Source organism: Canis aureus, chromosome 26 (genome assembly GCF_053574225.1).
Source record: "Canis aureus isolate CA01 chromosome 26, VMU_Caureus_v.1.0, whole genome shotgun sequence".
NCBI classification, from domain to species: domain Eukaryota; kingdom Metazoa; phylum Chordata; class Mammalia; order Carnivora; family Canidae; genus Canis; species Canis aureus.
The window spans coordinates 51,899,528-51,915,700 of NC_135636.1; the positions used below are offsets into that span (position 1 = coordinate 51,899,528).

Consider the following 16,173-nt stretch of genomic DNA (forward strand, 5'->3'; position numbering starts at 1 on the left):
TGGAGGGACAGAGTGATGGGCGTGTGTTATCTGTGGCTTCTCAGCTCCACACCTGTGCGTGTCTGCAGCAGGTAGCAGAGCTGAGCCCTGGGCCATGTCTCCTTTGCCAGATGGCACTGAGTGAAGTTTTGAGGGTGTCGGAGGGACCCCGGGAGGAACGTGGTCTTCTTGCCGGGTCTGTTGTGCCCTCTCCCTGGGCTCCCACCCCATGTGGCTTCTCTACCACCTGGGGTACACCTGAGCCAACCCGAGCCTGCAAGTCACATGTGAATGGAGCACACAGCTTTTTATTCAATTTCAGAAAAAACAAAACAACTTTTTTCAACAGGAGGTTTCACACACTCACACACAAACGTGCACATACACACCTGCACATTCCCTCTTGGAAACTTAGTCCCTCTGGCCTTTGCGCCAGCAGGCAGGCTGGCCGCAGCGAGCATGGGGACGTGGGGCTCTCGTTGTCAGGTCTGCACCCCCAGTTTGCCCCAGGCCTCGCCCAGTGCAGTCATTGCCCACCATCCTGCCTTTGCCTTGCAACGGGCAGTTCTCGATTTCCCAAACTTCATGCACAGGCCTGCCGCCAAGGCCCTGATTCAGGGGGTCTGGGATGGGGCTCGGGAACCTGGGTAAGGTTCTCTACAGAATGCTCCGAGACATACCCTCCTAAAGTGACAATGGTCAAGGGAGCAGGGTATCCCTGAGCGCGAAGGGTGCAATCCTGGCCGAGCCGCCCCGAGGCCCTGCAGGTGGCTGAGCAGTCAGTGGCAGACGTGGGGCCTGGACCTCAGGAGTAGCCAGTGAGGAGGAGGCTCTGTGCCTGTTCTGTTCCCTGCAGCCCTCCCCACAGGCTGCCCTGGTGGCTGTACCCCTCGGCAAACGGGGCTGGTTTTGTTCAGGCCTGGGTGCATTCCACAGCCTCTCAAACCACCTGTGGAGGCAGGTGGAGACCCAGGTGCCCCTGACTCTGCCAGCCGCACAGGCCGTCTTTGACACCTTTGTTCCCGGGTACGCTCTCTGCTGGGGTGCCCGGCACCCTCACGGCCCAGCGTGTTTGCAGGACTCCACGAGGGGGCGCCTGAGACCACCACTCACGCTCTGCGCTCCAGCAGGGAAGGGGTGGCCCGGCAGCAGGGGCCTGGGAGTCGGGGTGCCAGCGGAGTCTGGGATGGTGAGAGGTGGGGGCGCTGCCCAGGAAGGGTTGCCTATGAGCGGTAGGGGTGGGGGCTGGGCTGGAGCCTGCGGGCCCCCTGCCTCCCCGAACTCTGCTTCCCCCAAGGCAACAGATGTTAGGGTGAGGGTGGAGCAGCAGGACCAGCTGGTCATTTCTGAGACGGGCGGAGATGGAGGGTTCAATGACCAGCCAGAGACCCGCCTCGGCCTTCCCAGCCCCTGTGGACACGGGCCAGCACCCTGTCGCCTCCTGCCCTGTGCTGGGCTGTCTGCTGGGCTGCTGGGCTGGGGGTCAGGCGGGGAGCCGTGGCTGGGCAGGCTGTGGTGCCCCTGGAAGCAGCCTGCTAAGTCTCCTCCCAGCTGCTGTCGCTGGCTGAGGGGCTGCTGTCCTCAGGGTCCCTTGGGCTCCCGGAGCCCTCGTGTGCTGTCAGGGGCTCCGCTGGGCTCCTTCTTCCTGGTGGCGGCTTCTTGGAGGCTGTGGAGAGTGGGCCAAGGTTAGCCGGGGCACGGCAGCGGCCGGCATGGCTGTCTCACAGCGATGCTGGCTCCTTGCCGGGGCCTCAGGGCAGTATTTGGGGCAGGGGAGCTGAGCCCACCGTCGCAGAGCCGACTTGTTCCTGGAAGCGACAGACACCCGGGCAGAGCTGGTCTGATTGGAGGGTGAGTGTGGGCGTCTGGTGGAAGGGTGGGCTCTCTGCAGGTGTGCGACCCCGAAGACCATCTGGCCCCAGTGTCCGGGTGCCTCGCTGAAGGTCCAGGACCTTCTGGGGAAATGCTCTTAGGATGCCCAAGGCGCTGCTGGGCTGCCTCCATGGGCCTGGGTACAGGGGAGGGCTGTCTGTCCTCGGGACCCTTGCAGGCAGGTCCTGCCGGGAGGCTGGGCCTAGGCCCGTGTCTGATGCAGAACGGGCTCCAGTTCTGGGTTGGACGAGTCAGGTTGGAATCCTGACCCCACGTGCCAACTCTGTGACCTTGGGCAGGTCATCTTACTTCTCTGAGGGCTGGTTTTCCCACCTCGGAAACCGTGACGACCCATCACTGGGCAGGGTGGTGAGGCCTAAAGGCAGTGGTTTCCGTGGGTCACCCTGAACCTCTGCCTGGGCGCTGCCCTTGGTGCGGGGTCCCAGCCACAAGCTGGGGCAGCGCCCTGGTCTCACCGCCCAGCAGTGTGTGTTTGCGGGGTTGGGGCCTGCTTGGCGGCCCCTGTCTTCGCCCGGCGGGGAGGACCGGGGACGGGGACAGCTTGGGTCCGAGCGGAGGGTGGGGTGGATACCCAAGCACCCCTATGGGTTGTGGCCACCAGGGCAGTTTCCCAACGTGCCCTGCAGGAAGTGCCTCGGAACGGGGCAGGTGCGCCGGCCTCCTCCACCGCCGGCCCTGGCAGACACAGGCCGCTGTCACCTTCGCGGCAACGATGGCATACTGTGGTGGCCACAGCCCAGCCTGCCGTTGCGGGCCTGCTTGCACACACCCCGGGCGGCGTGCCCCGCGAGCTGGGTGTTCACGGGCGCCTGGCGGCCACAGCAGGAAACAAGAGGGTGTCTGGGCGCCGACGCAAACACTGGAGCAGCCCCGTCCTCAGCACACTCTGCACACCCAGAGGCCTGCGCCCTCCCTGCGGCTCCTCTTTGAGGACAGAGGGTCCCAGAGGCCCCCCCACGAGCCACCCGCCTGGGGGCTGCTTGTGGCCGGGAGACCCCTGCCCTGATGCCCTGATGCCAGACGCTGCGAACAACTGTCCTCAGCCTCTTCCCGCTGAAATCTCGCCACAGCCCGGTGCCACCCACCTCAGGGGGGGGATTGGGAACAGGCCCCCACTGACGGGCTGGGCTGCGCAGTGGCCCGAAGAGAGCCCGGGTTCCCGCTGTCCTGACTCGGGTCCCTCCCCCAGGGGGCCTGTGCCAGGAGCCGTTCCAGGGTGGTCTCCGGTTCCAAGCAGCCAGCAAGGCGGGATGGGGACCCTGCGCTTCGGCCGCCCCCCGCCCCCGCCCCCCGCAGCCCGGCCTCCTACCTTTGCACCGAGGGCCGCTTCCTCTTCCGTGCCAGGCTGGGCCTGTGCTCCGTGGTGCAGGAGCACCTGGGCCCCTCCCCTGCAGGGCTCGGCTGGGCCCCCACCTCAGAGCTCAGGCCCACCTGCGGGGTCGGGGATGTGGTCAGGACGAGGACCTTCCCCCGAGCCTGGGGCAGCCCTGGCTCAGTGGCTCCACTGCGGTGTGGCCGGGGACCCACCTCATCGTCCGAGGGGTCCGAGGTGTCCAGCTCGTCTGGCTCTAGCCCTTGCACTTGGGCCTTGCTGAGCTCTGCAGGGTGCAGGGTGCAGGATGTGGGTCAGGCCGGGTGGGGGGCCCTGGAGTCTAGCAGAAGCATAGACCTTTCCAGCAGGCCAGACTAGGAGTGGCGACTAAAGGAAACTGAGGCACAGAGGGACTGGGTGACCCATCAACGTCTCCTGTATGCTCAGCAGTGACCCCATCAGCCGGGCTGTCCCCAGCTTGGTCGCCCTGTGACAGGGAGCTCACTACTTGCCCTGAAGCCCTAATTGGGAGGATGCTCTTCCCTTCACTACCTGTGGTCAGAGAAGTGCCCGCCCTGAGCACCCCCATCTCTTTTCTGGGTCCACAGCTGGGGTCCAAGCCCTAGACCCAGGGTTTGGCTGGACGGGCCCAGGGGACTGAGCTGGGCCCTAGGACAGGCCCCCCTGAGCTGATGCTGACCCCTGCCCCTCCCTTCCCACTACGGTCTCGAGCCCCCAGGTACTCAGCCTTACCTGGGTGGCCATCAGCTTCGGGCCTGTGTGGGTGGGGGTCAGGTTTTGGCCTCCCTCTCGCCTCAGCTCCCGTCCCGCTTGGAGAGGCCGTGGTGTGCTGGGGCCCCGGAAGAGGTTGGGAGGGGTCCTGGGGGAGAAGCGAGTAAGTGGCTTGAATTCACTTGAGGCGACTGCCCTGCCCCCAGCCCCAACTGGGAAGGGCCTGCGGCCTGTGGCCTGTGAGACTCGCTGCGCCCGGGGCTGCAGCCGGAGGGTTAGCCCTCTCCCCTCTAGTGTGAATCAGGCCAGGCTTCCCCACGGGGGACCAGCCCGATGGAACAGAGGGAAGAACACAGCTTGGGCCCGGCGGGATGCTGGCCTGGGCTGGGGGCATGTGGGGGCCGAGAGGAGGGTGGGCCCTTACCTCGGGAGTGGTGGGCTCCTCTGGCTCTGAAGCTCTCGCTCCCTTGGTGCCATTGCTGAGTCCCCAGGGTCCAGACTGGGCAGGTGGCTCCACTCCCTGAGGTGGCTCCGGGCCGGGAGTGTGGGCAGTTGGGGGGCTGAGTGACCCTGGCCGGTCGGGAGGCTTGGGGGCATCCCGGCCCCGGCCCCGCTCTGAGAGGTCCAGGGGCTTGTCTGGGACATAGTCTCGTGTGGCCGTGGCTTCCTTTCCCCTGGGGCTGCCTGGGCCCGCGGGCTGCACGTGCCCCCCTCCGGACGGGGCTGCCCCGGCTGCCTCGCCCTGGGGGCCTTCCGAGTCAGAGCTGACTGGTGGGGAGGGCGGGGTCCCCCCTGGCGTGGGCGGGCCCCTCAGCCTGGCACTGCCCACCCGCCCCTGTGCCCGCAGCTGCTGGGCCAGGAGCAGGTGCAGGGCCCCTTCCAGCCGAGGGTCTCGCATGTCCACCAGGGCGCCCGGCAGCCCCAGCAGGCCCACGGGCTCCTCCCAGGCCTCTTCCTCCCCAGCCTTCAGGCCCTGGGGCCGGGGGCCACCGGGGGCCGTGGCGGGGACTTGGGGGCTGCGGTGAGGGCTCTGAAGGTGCAGAGACAGGTGGCGGTTCAGGAGGCAGAGGCGGTCAGCCTGGAGGGAGCGCTTCAGGGACTCATAGGCCGTGACGGGGGGCCGGGAGGCCCGCAGGAAGCTGCAGGATGAGAAGCCCAACTGCTGCGGCCCCGGGGTTAGTCCCCATCTCACGGGTGAGGGCCTGAGGCCCACAGGCCAGTTGCCCCAGTCACAAGGCAGGTCGTGGAGAGGGGTAGGCCCACGTGGACGGTCATGGAGAGGCCAGAGGTGACCCGGGGCCTGGGGCTCTGAGCAGGGACCCGCCCACGGAGATCTTTCTGCCGGGCCCGGCCCACCTGCGTACGATGCTCTCAGATCCTGAGAACGGTCTCAGATCACTTCCGAGGGGGCTCCTGGGACCCAGTGCCCATCCACTGCTCCCACACCCCCCTACCCCTGAGCTGGCCACCTCCCAAAAGGTGGGACTGGATTTGGAGACCAGGTGCTCGGCGGGGGCTGCTCTGGGCGGTGGCAGTGGGCAGGGCCTCACCTGTCCAGGGGGAGGCTGTGCTCGTAGAGTGGGCTGGGGGGGCTGCTCCTGGCGAGTGGCAGGGGGGGTGTCCCATTGGTTGAGGCCCGGTCGGCAGGGCAGGCCTGGGAGCCCGGCCGCACCACTGCGATGGTCCCGTGCAGCTGGTTGGAGATTCGCTGGGGGCTCTGCGCCGGGTGGAGGGGTCAGCCTGGGCGGGGCCGGCTGCAGCCCTGTGCCCTCGTCCCCGTGCGACTCCGGCCAGGTGACCCACCCTCTCTGAGCCGCGCCTCCACCCAGTGGTCCCTGCCCGGCACAGGGCACAGGCACCTGCTGTGTGGAGCTGGCCTGCAGTGCCTGGCACAGACCAGGGTGCCAGCTGCCAGCCTCCTGCCTGGGGCAGAAAGGAGTGGGCCTGGGGGGTCTGTCCTCACCATGTCTGGGGCCCGTGTCTCAGGCAGGTTGGCACTCGGGGAGATTTTGGCCACTGGAGATGTCCTGTAGCCCGCAGACTTTTCTGTGGGAGGAAATGCAGTGGGCAGGGCAGAATGGGAGGCCCGCAGAGGGTGGGCGGCTCGCCCCCAGCCAGGGGGCTCCACAGTCCTGCAGGCCCAGCTTTCTGGTCTCTCGTCCTCAGAGCACCTTCTCTCCGGGGACTCGCACCTGCATGGTCGTCCTCGGCCTCCTCATGGCCTCCCAGCGTCTTCTCCGTGACGGCCTTCCGAGGGCCCGGGGAGGGGAGCAGTCGGGGTGAGGGGGGGTCTGAGGCACCCTCCCTGTACTGGGGCTTGAGCCTGACCCAGAGGGGAAGCAAAGACAGGGAGAGTGAGCAAGGGCGGCGCCCCCAGAGACAATCAGTCCCCTGGGGCCAAGCCACCCTGCAGGGACACTCAGGTGGCCAGGAAGGAGCCCTCTCTGGACGTTGCCCGGGACTCCACCATCAGTGGCTCATGCCACAGGGCTGGCTTCTCTCAAATACGTGATCCCAGGGGAGTGGCAGGTGTCAGCTGCTGCGGGGCTGGGGGCCCAGCTTGGTTCCTAGGGTGTCCCCTGGATCTCCCATCTGTTAGACTGCAAGAGGGTGGCAGCGTGTGCTGCGGTGATGGTGCTGGGCTGACGGCCACGGTTCTGCACCTCGTGCCGGGGCCTGCGGGGCTTGGGCCTTGGGGACCGAGAGGTTCCCTTCCCTGCTCACCGTGGGCCCCGGAGCCGCTTCATCTCCTCCTTCAGTGTCTCATTTTCCCCCTGCAGCCGGTTCAACTCGTTGGCTGCAAAAGGCACTGATTAGTGAAAGGCTGGGAGTGGGGGCGGCTGGGCTGCGCAGGAAGTCCCCTCTGTGACCCGTGACCCGTGACCTGCCCCGCTGTTACCCAGCGCTCGGCCTGGGGCTTGCTGGGGGTTGCTGCACGACCCGATGGGTGATGCTATGGAGCGGGGTGCGCCAGCCTTGGGAACCCTCCCACCCCCCAGTACTGAGCTGGTCTCTGGGGTGGCCCCTAGGGCTCGGGGGCTCGGGCTCCTCATTGGCCGGTGGGACCTCCGGACTCTGTGGGACTGTCCTCCTTACAGGGAGGCGGGGTGGAGGTCCTGAGGGCAGGGGCCCCCCAGCCCAGGTGGCTGACCGCTGAGGGACATGCGCGGCCCAGCGGGGACCTTGTACTATTGTCCGTTTCCCTGAGACCCCATGTCAGGCTGAGCCGGTCCTCATTGGACTCCCACTGAGGGGACACGGAGGTGCAAGGTGACAGGGGGCAGGGCTCACTGAGGATGAAGACGTGCTGCAGGTTCTGGAGGAGATTGTTCTCGAACTCCTGCTGCTTCTTCCTGGCCAGCTCCTGGGTGACCATGCAGCGGTCACAGAGGCCAGCCCGCAGCCTGCCGTGGGGAGGAGGGAGGAGGGAGTAGGAGGAGGAGAGGAGGGAGGAGGGAGACTGAGGCCCGCTGCCAAGATGTGCCCCTGCCATGCCCGAGCTGGGGCAGCCCCCCCACCCCTACCCTGCCGGCTAAGCCCTCCTGAGTTGTGGGTTCTGCGCAGTTTGAGAAGGAACCTCCCAAGTGCAGCTCTGAGGATCCCCATGTGGGGGGGGGGCGGGGAGGGGGATGGAGAGTGGAGATGCCCACCCTACCCAGCAGCCCCTCTCCCTCCTCTCCCTTCTCTCCCTGCAGCCCCTCCCCACCCTCCCCACCCTCCCCTGCAACCCCCCTCTCCAGCAACCCCCCCCTCCCCCGCAGCCCCTCCCTTCCCCATAGCTCCTCCCCTCCCTCGCAGCCCCTCCTCTCCCCTGCAGCCCCCTCCCCTCCCCTGCAGCCCCTCTCCCCTCCCCGCAGCCCCTCCCCACAGCCCCTCCCCGCAGCCCCTCCCCGTCCGCCCCAGCGCACCTGTTCTCCAGCACCCGCACGTTCTCCTTCAGCGCCTTCTGCTGCTCCCGGAGCTGGTGGTTCTTGGCGCACAGCTCCTCCACCCTCTGGGCGTCGCTGCAGGGGGAGCCCAGGTGGGGGTTCTGCTCTGCCCGGAGCCCCACGCTGTCCCCCCACGCTGGCCTCCCCTGCCCGGGGAGGTGCCCGCCAGGGTCCTGCTGGGCGCCCCCCCCTCCCCCCCTCCGTGGGGACGTCCTTGCGAGGGCCACGCTTAAGCCCTCGGCCCAGATGCCCAGATGCGAGCGTTCGAGGCTGCCTCGGTGACCGGCCAGGTCCGCACGCCACTCATTACAGCAGGACTGCAGCCCCATAGATGACATGGGGATGTGAGGAGCCTGCCCCCCAGGCCTTAGGGGCCCCCAAGGAGTGCTCCTACTGGTACCCCAGCTGCCCCAAGTGGATGCGGCTTGCCCACCCCCTGGAGGGTCCCCGTTCACTCAGGGGCCTGGAGGTTCCAGTCCTGGCTCACCAGCTCCTGGAGGCAAGGAAGGCCTTGGACCAGACTCACCCCCACCCCCACGCTGAGCCTCAGTTTCCCCTTTTGCATCCCTGGATGATGGCAGGCTTAGTGCCCTGCACTGTGGCCACTGTCTTTCTCATTGGTTTTGCTCTGGGCCAGGGTCTGTCCCGACTCACCGACATCTCTCTGAGTTCAGCTCCAGAAGCTTGTTCTGCAGACCTGGAGGAGCAAGAAAAGGGGGTGGGGGTCAGGCCGGGTCGCGCAGCAGAGCCTGGGGCACCGCCTGTCCCTGACGTCAGGCAGGGCCCTCCGTGGACCCCCTCACTGACTCCCTGAGGCCGCCCACCTGGTGGGCTCCCAGTCCGCACCGGCCGGCAGCTTCCACCCCCTCGGGGTCTCTGGCTCTGGTGCCTGCCTGGAGGTTGGGAGGGCACCTGATGCTGGGAGTGACCGGCCACCTGGCCAAGTCCTGGCGTGTTTTTAGCGGGGGGCACAGCCAGTGTGGAAATAAAACAGGTCCTTTGAGGAAACCCCAGCAGGAGGTTGCCTCTGCCACCTACTTGTAGTCTGCCCGCGGTCGGCCAGCCCACACAGCCCCCCTGCGTGTCCGGGTCGCTGGGGAAGAGATCAGGCCTTTAGGCCCTCAGGCGGGGTGTCCGTGCTGTAGAAAGGTCCTGGGAGGGTCTGGCTGGCCCTAGAGTGGGGGTGTGGGGTGGCTCCAGCCCTGTGCTCAGGGGGGTGGAATGGACAGGTGTGTGGGCTGGGTTCTGGAGGGAAGCGGAGGGATTCAGCTCCAAACCCTGGTATGTTCTGGACGGGCCTGGGGAGCCATGAGCTCCCACTCCTAGAGGTGGGCGAGCTTCTGCAGGCTGCCGAGCACCCCCTGCCCCGCCCTGGGCCAGGGGCCCATCTCCACCAAAGCTTCGGGCCCTCTGCTGCAGGCTTGGCTCTTCATTTCTGCTCTGCTATCAGCTGACCCTGGGGGAGAAGACCTCCAGGGCGCGCTCAGGGATGCGTCCCGAGGCTGGGCGCCTGCCTACATGGCCACTCTGGGCTCCGGGTTAGGACTCCCTGTCGGGGCCAAAAGGCAGGGTCCCAAGGCCTGGCAAGAATGGGAGGTGACCTGTAGGAGCACGTTGACCTGGCCCAGGTGAGGGCTGCAGACACCTGCCCCCACTCACCCCACTCACCCCCAGGCTGCCCCACCCACTCGCATGGCACTCACCCCGGACCTCGTTCTCGTGGACGTCCTTCAGTCTGTTCAGTGACTCCGTGAAGCTCTCCATGGCTCCCAACGGCTCGGGGCCAGACCCCTCTGTGCTCAGGGTAGAGCGATGGCTCCTCGGCCTCTACCGCCCCTGTGTTCCCAGCCTGCAGAGGACGAAGTGGGGAGACGTCCTGTTGGCTTGGGAAGAGTCTGTGGGCTCTAGGGCCCCATGTGGGCACATATGTAGACACAGATCCACAGACACACACACAGCAGCCTCATCTGCCCAAGGAAGTGGGTCCCGTTTGAGAGGCTGCAGGGTTCCACGGAGGGGACAGAAGTCCCTCTGCAGAGGAGCTACAGACCGCTGACCCCATCCCCCTCCTCCCCACACGTCCTCAGGAGCACCTAGCTGGGTCGCTGCCCAAGACCAGAATTTGGGGGCCTGCAAGCCAAGGGCCTGGGCACCCTTGCCCTCACCGCCTTCCAGGTCTTTCTGAGACCCTGCCAGCCTGGAGAGGTCTCTGGCAGGCAGGCCATTGGGAGGAGTGAGCTCACAGGGCTGTGGGTCCCCCCTGCCCCGCCCCCCTCCCCTGCCACTGTCCCTGTGGCCACAGAATGGCCCCAGGCCTGGGAGGCTGGGCCCCGGGTCTGGGCACCCATGACATGCTCTGTTAACCTGAGCTGGTTGCAACACGCAGAGCCCTTCTGGGAAAGTCTTCCAGCTCCCGCGAGAGGAGGGGGCATTGCCAGTCGCTGGGGCGGGCGCAGGCCACCAAGCCCAGGCCTCTGCGCCGAGCTGCCGTTCACTCAGGCTGCGCGCTGTGCGGGCCGGGCGGTGCGCCGGGGCCCGTGTCCTGCCGTGTGTGATCTGAGTGTGGACATGTGCGTGTGGACCCGTGTGCTCTGTGTGGTGCGTGTATTAGGGGGGCTGAGGCCCCAGCGCCCCTTCTCCCGCATTCCCCTCGGGTCTGCATAACTGTGGCTGTTCAGGTGGACACTGGGCTGCGTTCAGCACCATCCCCACCGCAGGGCTGCGCGCCGTGGGGAGGAGGGGCCCAGGCCCCTGGGGCCAGAGCCTCCCCTCTTCCTGTCTGCATGTCACCACCGGGGGGGGGGGGGGGGGGGGGGGGGGGGGAGGTGGCCCTTCTGGTCCTCCGCCCAAGGAGCCCTGGGGTCTGCTGGGCCCTGCCACCAGGCAGCTGAGCGCCTGGCCCTCCTGGCCCCTCTGCTGGCATCCCGCACTGACCTGTCAGCAGCACCTGTTGGCTGGCCTCCCACATCCACCCAGGCCTCACCTTCCGCTCCCTGGCCACGCCCGCCGGAGCCCAGGCCACCCCTTCGCGAGGACACACTCTCCACCCAGCAGACTGCAGGCCCCTGACGGCCTCTGCTCAGAGCAGCCCGTGGCCCCATCACTCCAGGCTGGCCCGGCTCCTCCCTGGGGCTGCTCAAGGGAACCCCGTCTCATTTGAATTTCAGTTTGCACAGAAGACACGTGCACGACCGAGTGTTTGCAGCAGCACCCTGAGGAACGGCCCTGAACGGGGAACCCTGCGCACCCCTGCTGATGGCCTCCGCCGGGAGGAGGGACCGCCCCCCACTCCTGGGTGCCAGCACGCTGCGATACCGCGCCACGGGAGCCACACCTGGAAGCCGGCCGGACCTGGGGCTCAGGCACACGTGGCACAGAAGAGGCCTGATGCTCTGGGTTCTCGGGAGGTGGGGTGGTGGCCTGGGGGAGCGGGCCTCGGGCTGGGGGCGCCCCCGACTGCAGAGAGTAGACCCTGAGGCCCCGGGAGAAGCGACGGGTAGGGGCCAGCCCGGGGAAAGTGGACTGTGGGGTCTGGCTCTCAGCGGGCTCTGTGGACCTAAAGTTAAGCGTCAGAGCACCGGAAGCCTCGGCCAGAGGACGGAGTGAGGTCCGTGTCCTGCGGGGGCTGTGGGAGCCAGCTGAGCGGGGCCGGCTGGGGTGTGGTGGGAAGGTGGGGCTCCTTAACTCGTTCTGAGGACCTGCCTGGGCTCCGGGCCACTCCCAAGTGATGGCCAGGGGCATGGGGGTGGCTGCTGGGTGGCTGTGTGCCGAGTGGTGAGGACTCAGGAGGGTCCCTTGCCCCGAGGCTGGGAGCCGCCACTCACCCGACGAGGGGCATCCTTGCAGGTTGGGAGACCAGACCCTAAATCTTGGGGTTGGGAGACCGGGGTTCGAGCTGGTGTAAGTGATAGTCCCCGCCGCATTCCCAAGCTTCCTTTACGGCCTGTCTGACCCCCACCAGGCTGTGAGGAGCCCCCTCTCCAAATGGGGGAACCGAGGCCCAAAGAGGCAGTGTCATGTTCCCCAGCCACCCAGTGGGAAGTGGGAGCTGGGGCTTGACATCACCAAGGACTAGCTCCCCAGGGCCCTGCAGCGCTGGCCACAGAGATTTTTATCTCGCAGCGGCCCCTGGAGCTCAGGCGGTGAGCAGCGGCCTCTGTAGGTTCAGGCTGGGGCAGGCGGGGCGAGGAGGGCCGCGCAGGGGCTGAGCTGCAGCGCTGGAAATTCCACCCAGACCCGCCAGACAGGCAGCTCTCCCCCTGCCCGGACAGGAGCCGCCCTAGGGAGCCGACGGTGCCTGTAGGTCTGGGAGAGGCCCATGCGGGCTCTGGTGCTAGGCCGGCCTGCCCCCAGGCTCCTTCTGGCCCCCAACCCCTGCAGGCCGCACCTGGCTGCCACTCTCAGGGTTTCTGAAGGACACGAGGAGACACTCTCCTGCACGCCGGGCAGGGGGCAGCAGGGACACAGGGCAGGGTGTGCTGGTGGCTGGAAGCAGAGCCAGAAGGGGTGCATCATGCTGACAGCCTCTCCTCTCATCTCCTGGGAGGCCCAGGGCCAACCAGCCCACGGGTCATGGTGCCATGGGGATGTGTGACCTCCTCAGGTGGGCAGGTGACATGAACACTTTGGCCAAGGCCAAGTAGACAGAGTTAGTCTTCCGGGGCAGCACACCATCCGGGCCTCCACTCTCCGGGAATGTGAGGAGGGTCCAAGGAAGGGGCAGGAGGTGGAGGGAGGTGGCAGTCGGGGGGTGGGGGAGGGGGTGAAGTCCGCAGCCTCCCGTGGTTTTGGGAAGAAGCTGTGGGTAGAAGGAGGTTGTGGTGCCAGGGCTCTGCGGGCCGGGCCTCCCCAGCAGGCTGCTCCGCATCTGCTAGGAGTGCTGACAGCAGCTGTGGGGCCCCAGGGGCTCCAGAAGCCAAGGTCTGCTGGGTCTGGGGGTGTTGCTATGGGGCTTGGGTCAGGGAGACGCCCACAGGGGTGAGGAGCTGGGCTGCTATCACTGGGCCTGTGCAGCCTGTGCACAGGAGGGAGTGTCTGGGCGGCCGCTGGGGTGAGATGCCTGAGCTCTGCTCCTTAGGGCCTCAGACGGGCTCAGGGGTACCCACCTCCTCCCCTCTGGATGCCCAGATTGGAAGGTCTCTGCTGGGGCTGAACCCCCGGAAGGAGCAGGTGGGAGGAACGGCGGGTGGGTCAGCCCCTCGATGGCCCTGCGCACCTGCCGCCTACACTGGGCAGAGGGCTAAAGCTGGGGGTGTCCAAGCAGGCAGCCCTGGCGTCGGTCCCCGTCCTGCCTGTAACCCCCGTGTGACCTGGGCACATCGCTTCACCTCTCGGGGCCTCAGTTTCTCACTGGGGGGTAATGGGACCCCGACCCATGGCAGGTTGTTTTAAGGCTCCTTTCTATCAAGTGATGCGTGTCCAGGTGACACCTGTGCAGGTGACACGTTCCAGGTGATGGGTGTCCGGGCAATGCGTGCCCAGGTGACAGGTACTCAGCCAAGAACCTGGCAGGCCGGGTGCTCAGCCAAGTGCAGACGGAGGCCCCCGTGTCCCCTGGCCGCGGTCCCTCCACGCGCACCCCCTCCCCTGCAGCCCGGGGGCTAACAGTGCTGCTCACAGGGGCGCCTCCTGTTCTGGCCAAGTACAGGGACCGGGGCTGCAAAGATCCTTTGCACAAGGAAGGACCCTCCGCCCCCAAGTTTGAGGGCAAGGACTCAGGCTCCAACAGGCACACACTTGCATTGCAGGGACACTCTGGGTCCACTGAGTCTTGGTGGCTGTCCAGGGGCGGGGCCACTGGCCTCATGCACAGAAGGCCTGCGCCTGGCACTACAGGGCGATGCCCACAGCGGTGCGGGTTCCTGCCCTGCTCCTGGGCCAGCCCGGCCCCGGGCTCCTCCAGGGTCTGAGGCTGTGGTGGGGGAGCGGGGCTCCTCACCTCCTGGCCTCCCCTGTACCCCTCGGGTGTGCAGGTCCCGACCCGGCTCCTTCCCTGCGGTCACTCCTGTCTCTCTCCACCCACCCGTGGAACAACAACGACAGAGCAGTAAAGATAGCAGTGGCGGCTGCTCCTGAGGGTCCCCTCTGTGCCGGGCGCTGTGCCAGGCTCCAAGCGCTGCAGGGGCGCTGCCGTGGCCCCCAGGTTTCTCCGAGGGAGCTGAGTGCAGAGAGGTTGCCCACGGGCTGTCTGTACCTCAACCCACCCTTTCCCAAGTGACCGTCACTGCGCCCTCCCTGCCTCCTGTCCGGCCCGCAGGGGGTCAGGCACACAGTCGGACACGCTCCAGGGTCCTCGGTGCGAGCCTTACGGAGCACCTGCTGCAGCCAGGCTTGGCGCCCCGGCCTCCTGCGGGAGCCGACTGGCCCATTCTACAGATTCGGGACTGAGCGAGCCTCGAAGCGGACAAGGCGCTCGAGTCTCTCTCCACTCTCGAGGGGCCTCTGTGGTGACGGCAACGCGTCCACGGCAGCTGTGGCCACATCGCTTGTCTGGCTGTGCCTCAGTGTCCCTGTCCCTGAAGCAGACGGTGGGGGTGGACCCTGAGCCGGGCTCCTGCAGGCGCAAGAGTCCGTGCCCCCCGGCGCTGTTAGGACTCTTTGCCCTTGGTGGGTGCTCCGGTGACAACCGGCCGGCTGGTGGTCAGGGGCCAGCCTGGGAGCCCCGGTGCCGGGCACCCACTCACTGGTCTCCCATTCGGCATGAAGTAACTATGATAAGCCCATTGCACAGATGAGGAAGCTGAGGCTCGGGGCGACATCACCTTTCCACGGTGGCCAGCTTGCCAGGGGCAGAGCCCAGGCCTAGCGACTCCCAGGTCGGTTCACGTCCAGGGACACGTCGCCGCTGGGGTGGTTTCTAACATCGCCAGACACGCAGACCAGGGATAGGCGTGCATAAGTGAACAATGCCCACACACACGCAGGGAGGCAGTATCCTAACCGTGTGCTAGCACCCCGACACATGCACGCCGTGCCCTCGGTGCCACCCTCGGCCACCCCCTGTGCAGGCACACAGCCCTGCATGGGCTCACCGACAGCTGAACACACATGTACACTCCGGCGCACGCGCACACCTGGTTGTGGCTCCCACGTGCACACATGCACGGAGGACAAGGCAGGTGCGCGCTTGCTTGGCGGGCTCAGGTAACAGCGGGCCCTGCAACCTGACTCCTTGAGGACGGGCTGGCCCTCTGGGGCTGCACCCTTGCTGGCTTCCACCTTGAGGCCTGGTCAGGGGAGGCTGAGCAGGACCCATGTCCCTGTTTGTCACCGTGTTTCAAGGGACATGGAGCGGGGGGCAGCTGAGTACCCCCTGGTGCCCAGCACTGAGCCGGGGGCGACCGGGCCGTGGATGCCCCTCACCTCCACGGCTGCACCCCTCTGCTCTGTGGGGGTCTGGGCAGTGGGCAGGCCCAGGATGGAGGGTCTGGCTACCAGCCCATTCCCGGTGCCCCCGGATCCTCACCAGATGACGACTTCCTGGTGTGGTGGTGTCAGGCCGCCCGGCCTCTGCCCCGACCCTCCGCCCGGGAGTTTCTTTCGCCCGCTCAGCCCCCTGGACGGGGTGCCCTGGGGCAGGTGGCTGCGCCTCTTGTGCCGACCCCCGCCTCCTGCTCGGCGAGCGGAGACTGGGGCTCAGCCTTCGTGGCCAGCACCCCCGGGGGCCCCAGGCCCTCCCCCCCACCCCGGTTGTTGGAGCTGCCAGCCGCGGGGTCCCCAGCTACTCACACGGCCCCTCGGTGTGGCGACCTCTGCGACCTCGTGAGCCCAGCGCTCCCCACCTGAGGGAGACAGGAGTGAGCAGTGCGGGAACTTGCACGGGCAACAAGGCACAATTTTGGCCAAACCCGCTTGACAGGTTCTTGGTTCTCTCAGCCAGGAGCAGAAGGGAGGCAGAGACTGCCCGAAGCTGCCCAACGGGTTCTGTCTCCGCGCAGAAAGTGGCAGGACGGGTCGGGGCTGAACCCACACAGACCCGGGATTGTTTCCCCATAGTTACCGTGTGGCCTGTGCCTCTGGCCTCCGCCGGACACCAGGGCCCGCGGGGAGGGGGCAGCAGGCCTTGTCGCCGTAGGGCAGGGCCTGTGGGGGCCCCTCTTGCCTACGTCCCCGCTCAGCATGGGCTGACCTCCCTGACCTCAGTTTCCCCGTCTGTAGGGGGTGGCCGATGAGCACAGGTGTGTTCCCAGGAGAGCTCAGGAGGCGGAACGCCAGAGCCGAGGGGTCAGGGAAACCCGCACCCAGCCCTGTCTCCTGCCCTCCCAGACGGCGGGTGGGCCAGGTCGGGGGTCTCTCTGGGGGTCAGGGCAGGCTGGGGGCCCCCGTGCG

General features: G+C 67.1%; 1 protein-coding gene across 1 annotated transcript; it reads right to left on the bottom strand.

Annotated features, from left to right (window-relative positions):
* Nucleotides 1-267: 267 nt before the first annotated feature.
* RBBP8NL (RBBP8 N-terminal like) lies at nt 268-15,772 on the bottom strand. The gene is made up of 14 exons (XM_077873824.1): nt 15,574-15,772; nt 9,549-9,694; nt 8,500-8,542; nt 7,825-7,920; nt 7,208-7,320; nt 6,641-6,713; nt 6,109-6,239; nt 5,880-5,962; nt 5,467-5,633; nt 4,341-5,055; nt 3,938-4,064; nt 3,400-3,470; nt 3,182-3,303; nt 268-1,645 (listed from the first exon to the last, which is right to left on the bottom strand). The coding sequence occupies exons 2-14, from the start codon at nt 9,607-9,609 to the stop codon at nt 1,561-1,563; spliced, it is 1,887 nt and encodes a 628-aa protein (XP_077729950.1). The 5' UTR covers nt 9,610-9,694; nt 15,574-15,772; the 3' UTR covers nt 268-1,560.
* Nucleotides 15,773-16,173: the final 401 nt, after the last annotated feature.

Coding starts and splice junctions, on each gene's coding strand:
- RBBP8NL (XM_077873824.1), bottom strand. CDS start 9,609: ATGGAGAGCTTCACGGAGTCACTGAACAGACTGAAGGACGTCCACGAG. Junction 7,921..8,499: donor CTGAACTCAGAGAGATGTCG/GTGAGTCGGGAC, acceptor CTCCCCCTGCAG/CGACGCCCAGAGGGTGGAGG. Junction 5,634..5,879: donor AGACACGGGCCCCAGACATG/GTGAGGACAGAC, acceptor CACCCGGCGCAG/AGCCCCCAGCGAATCTCCAA.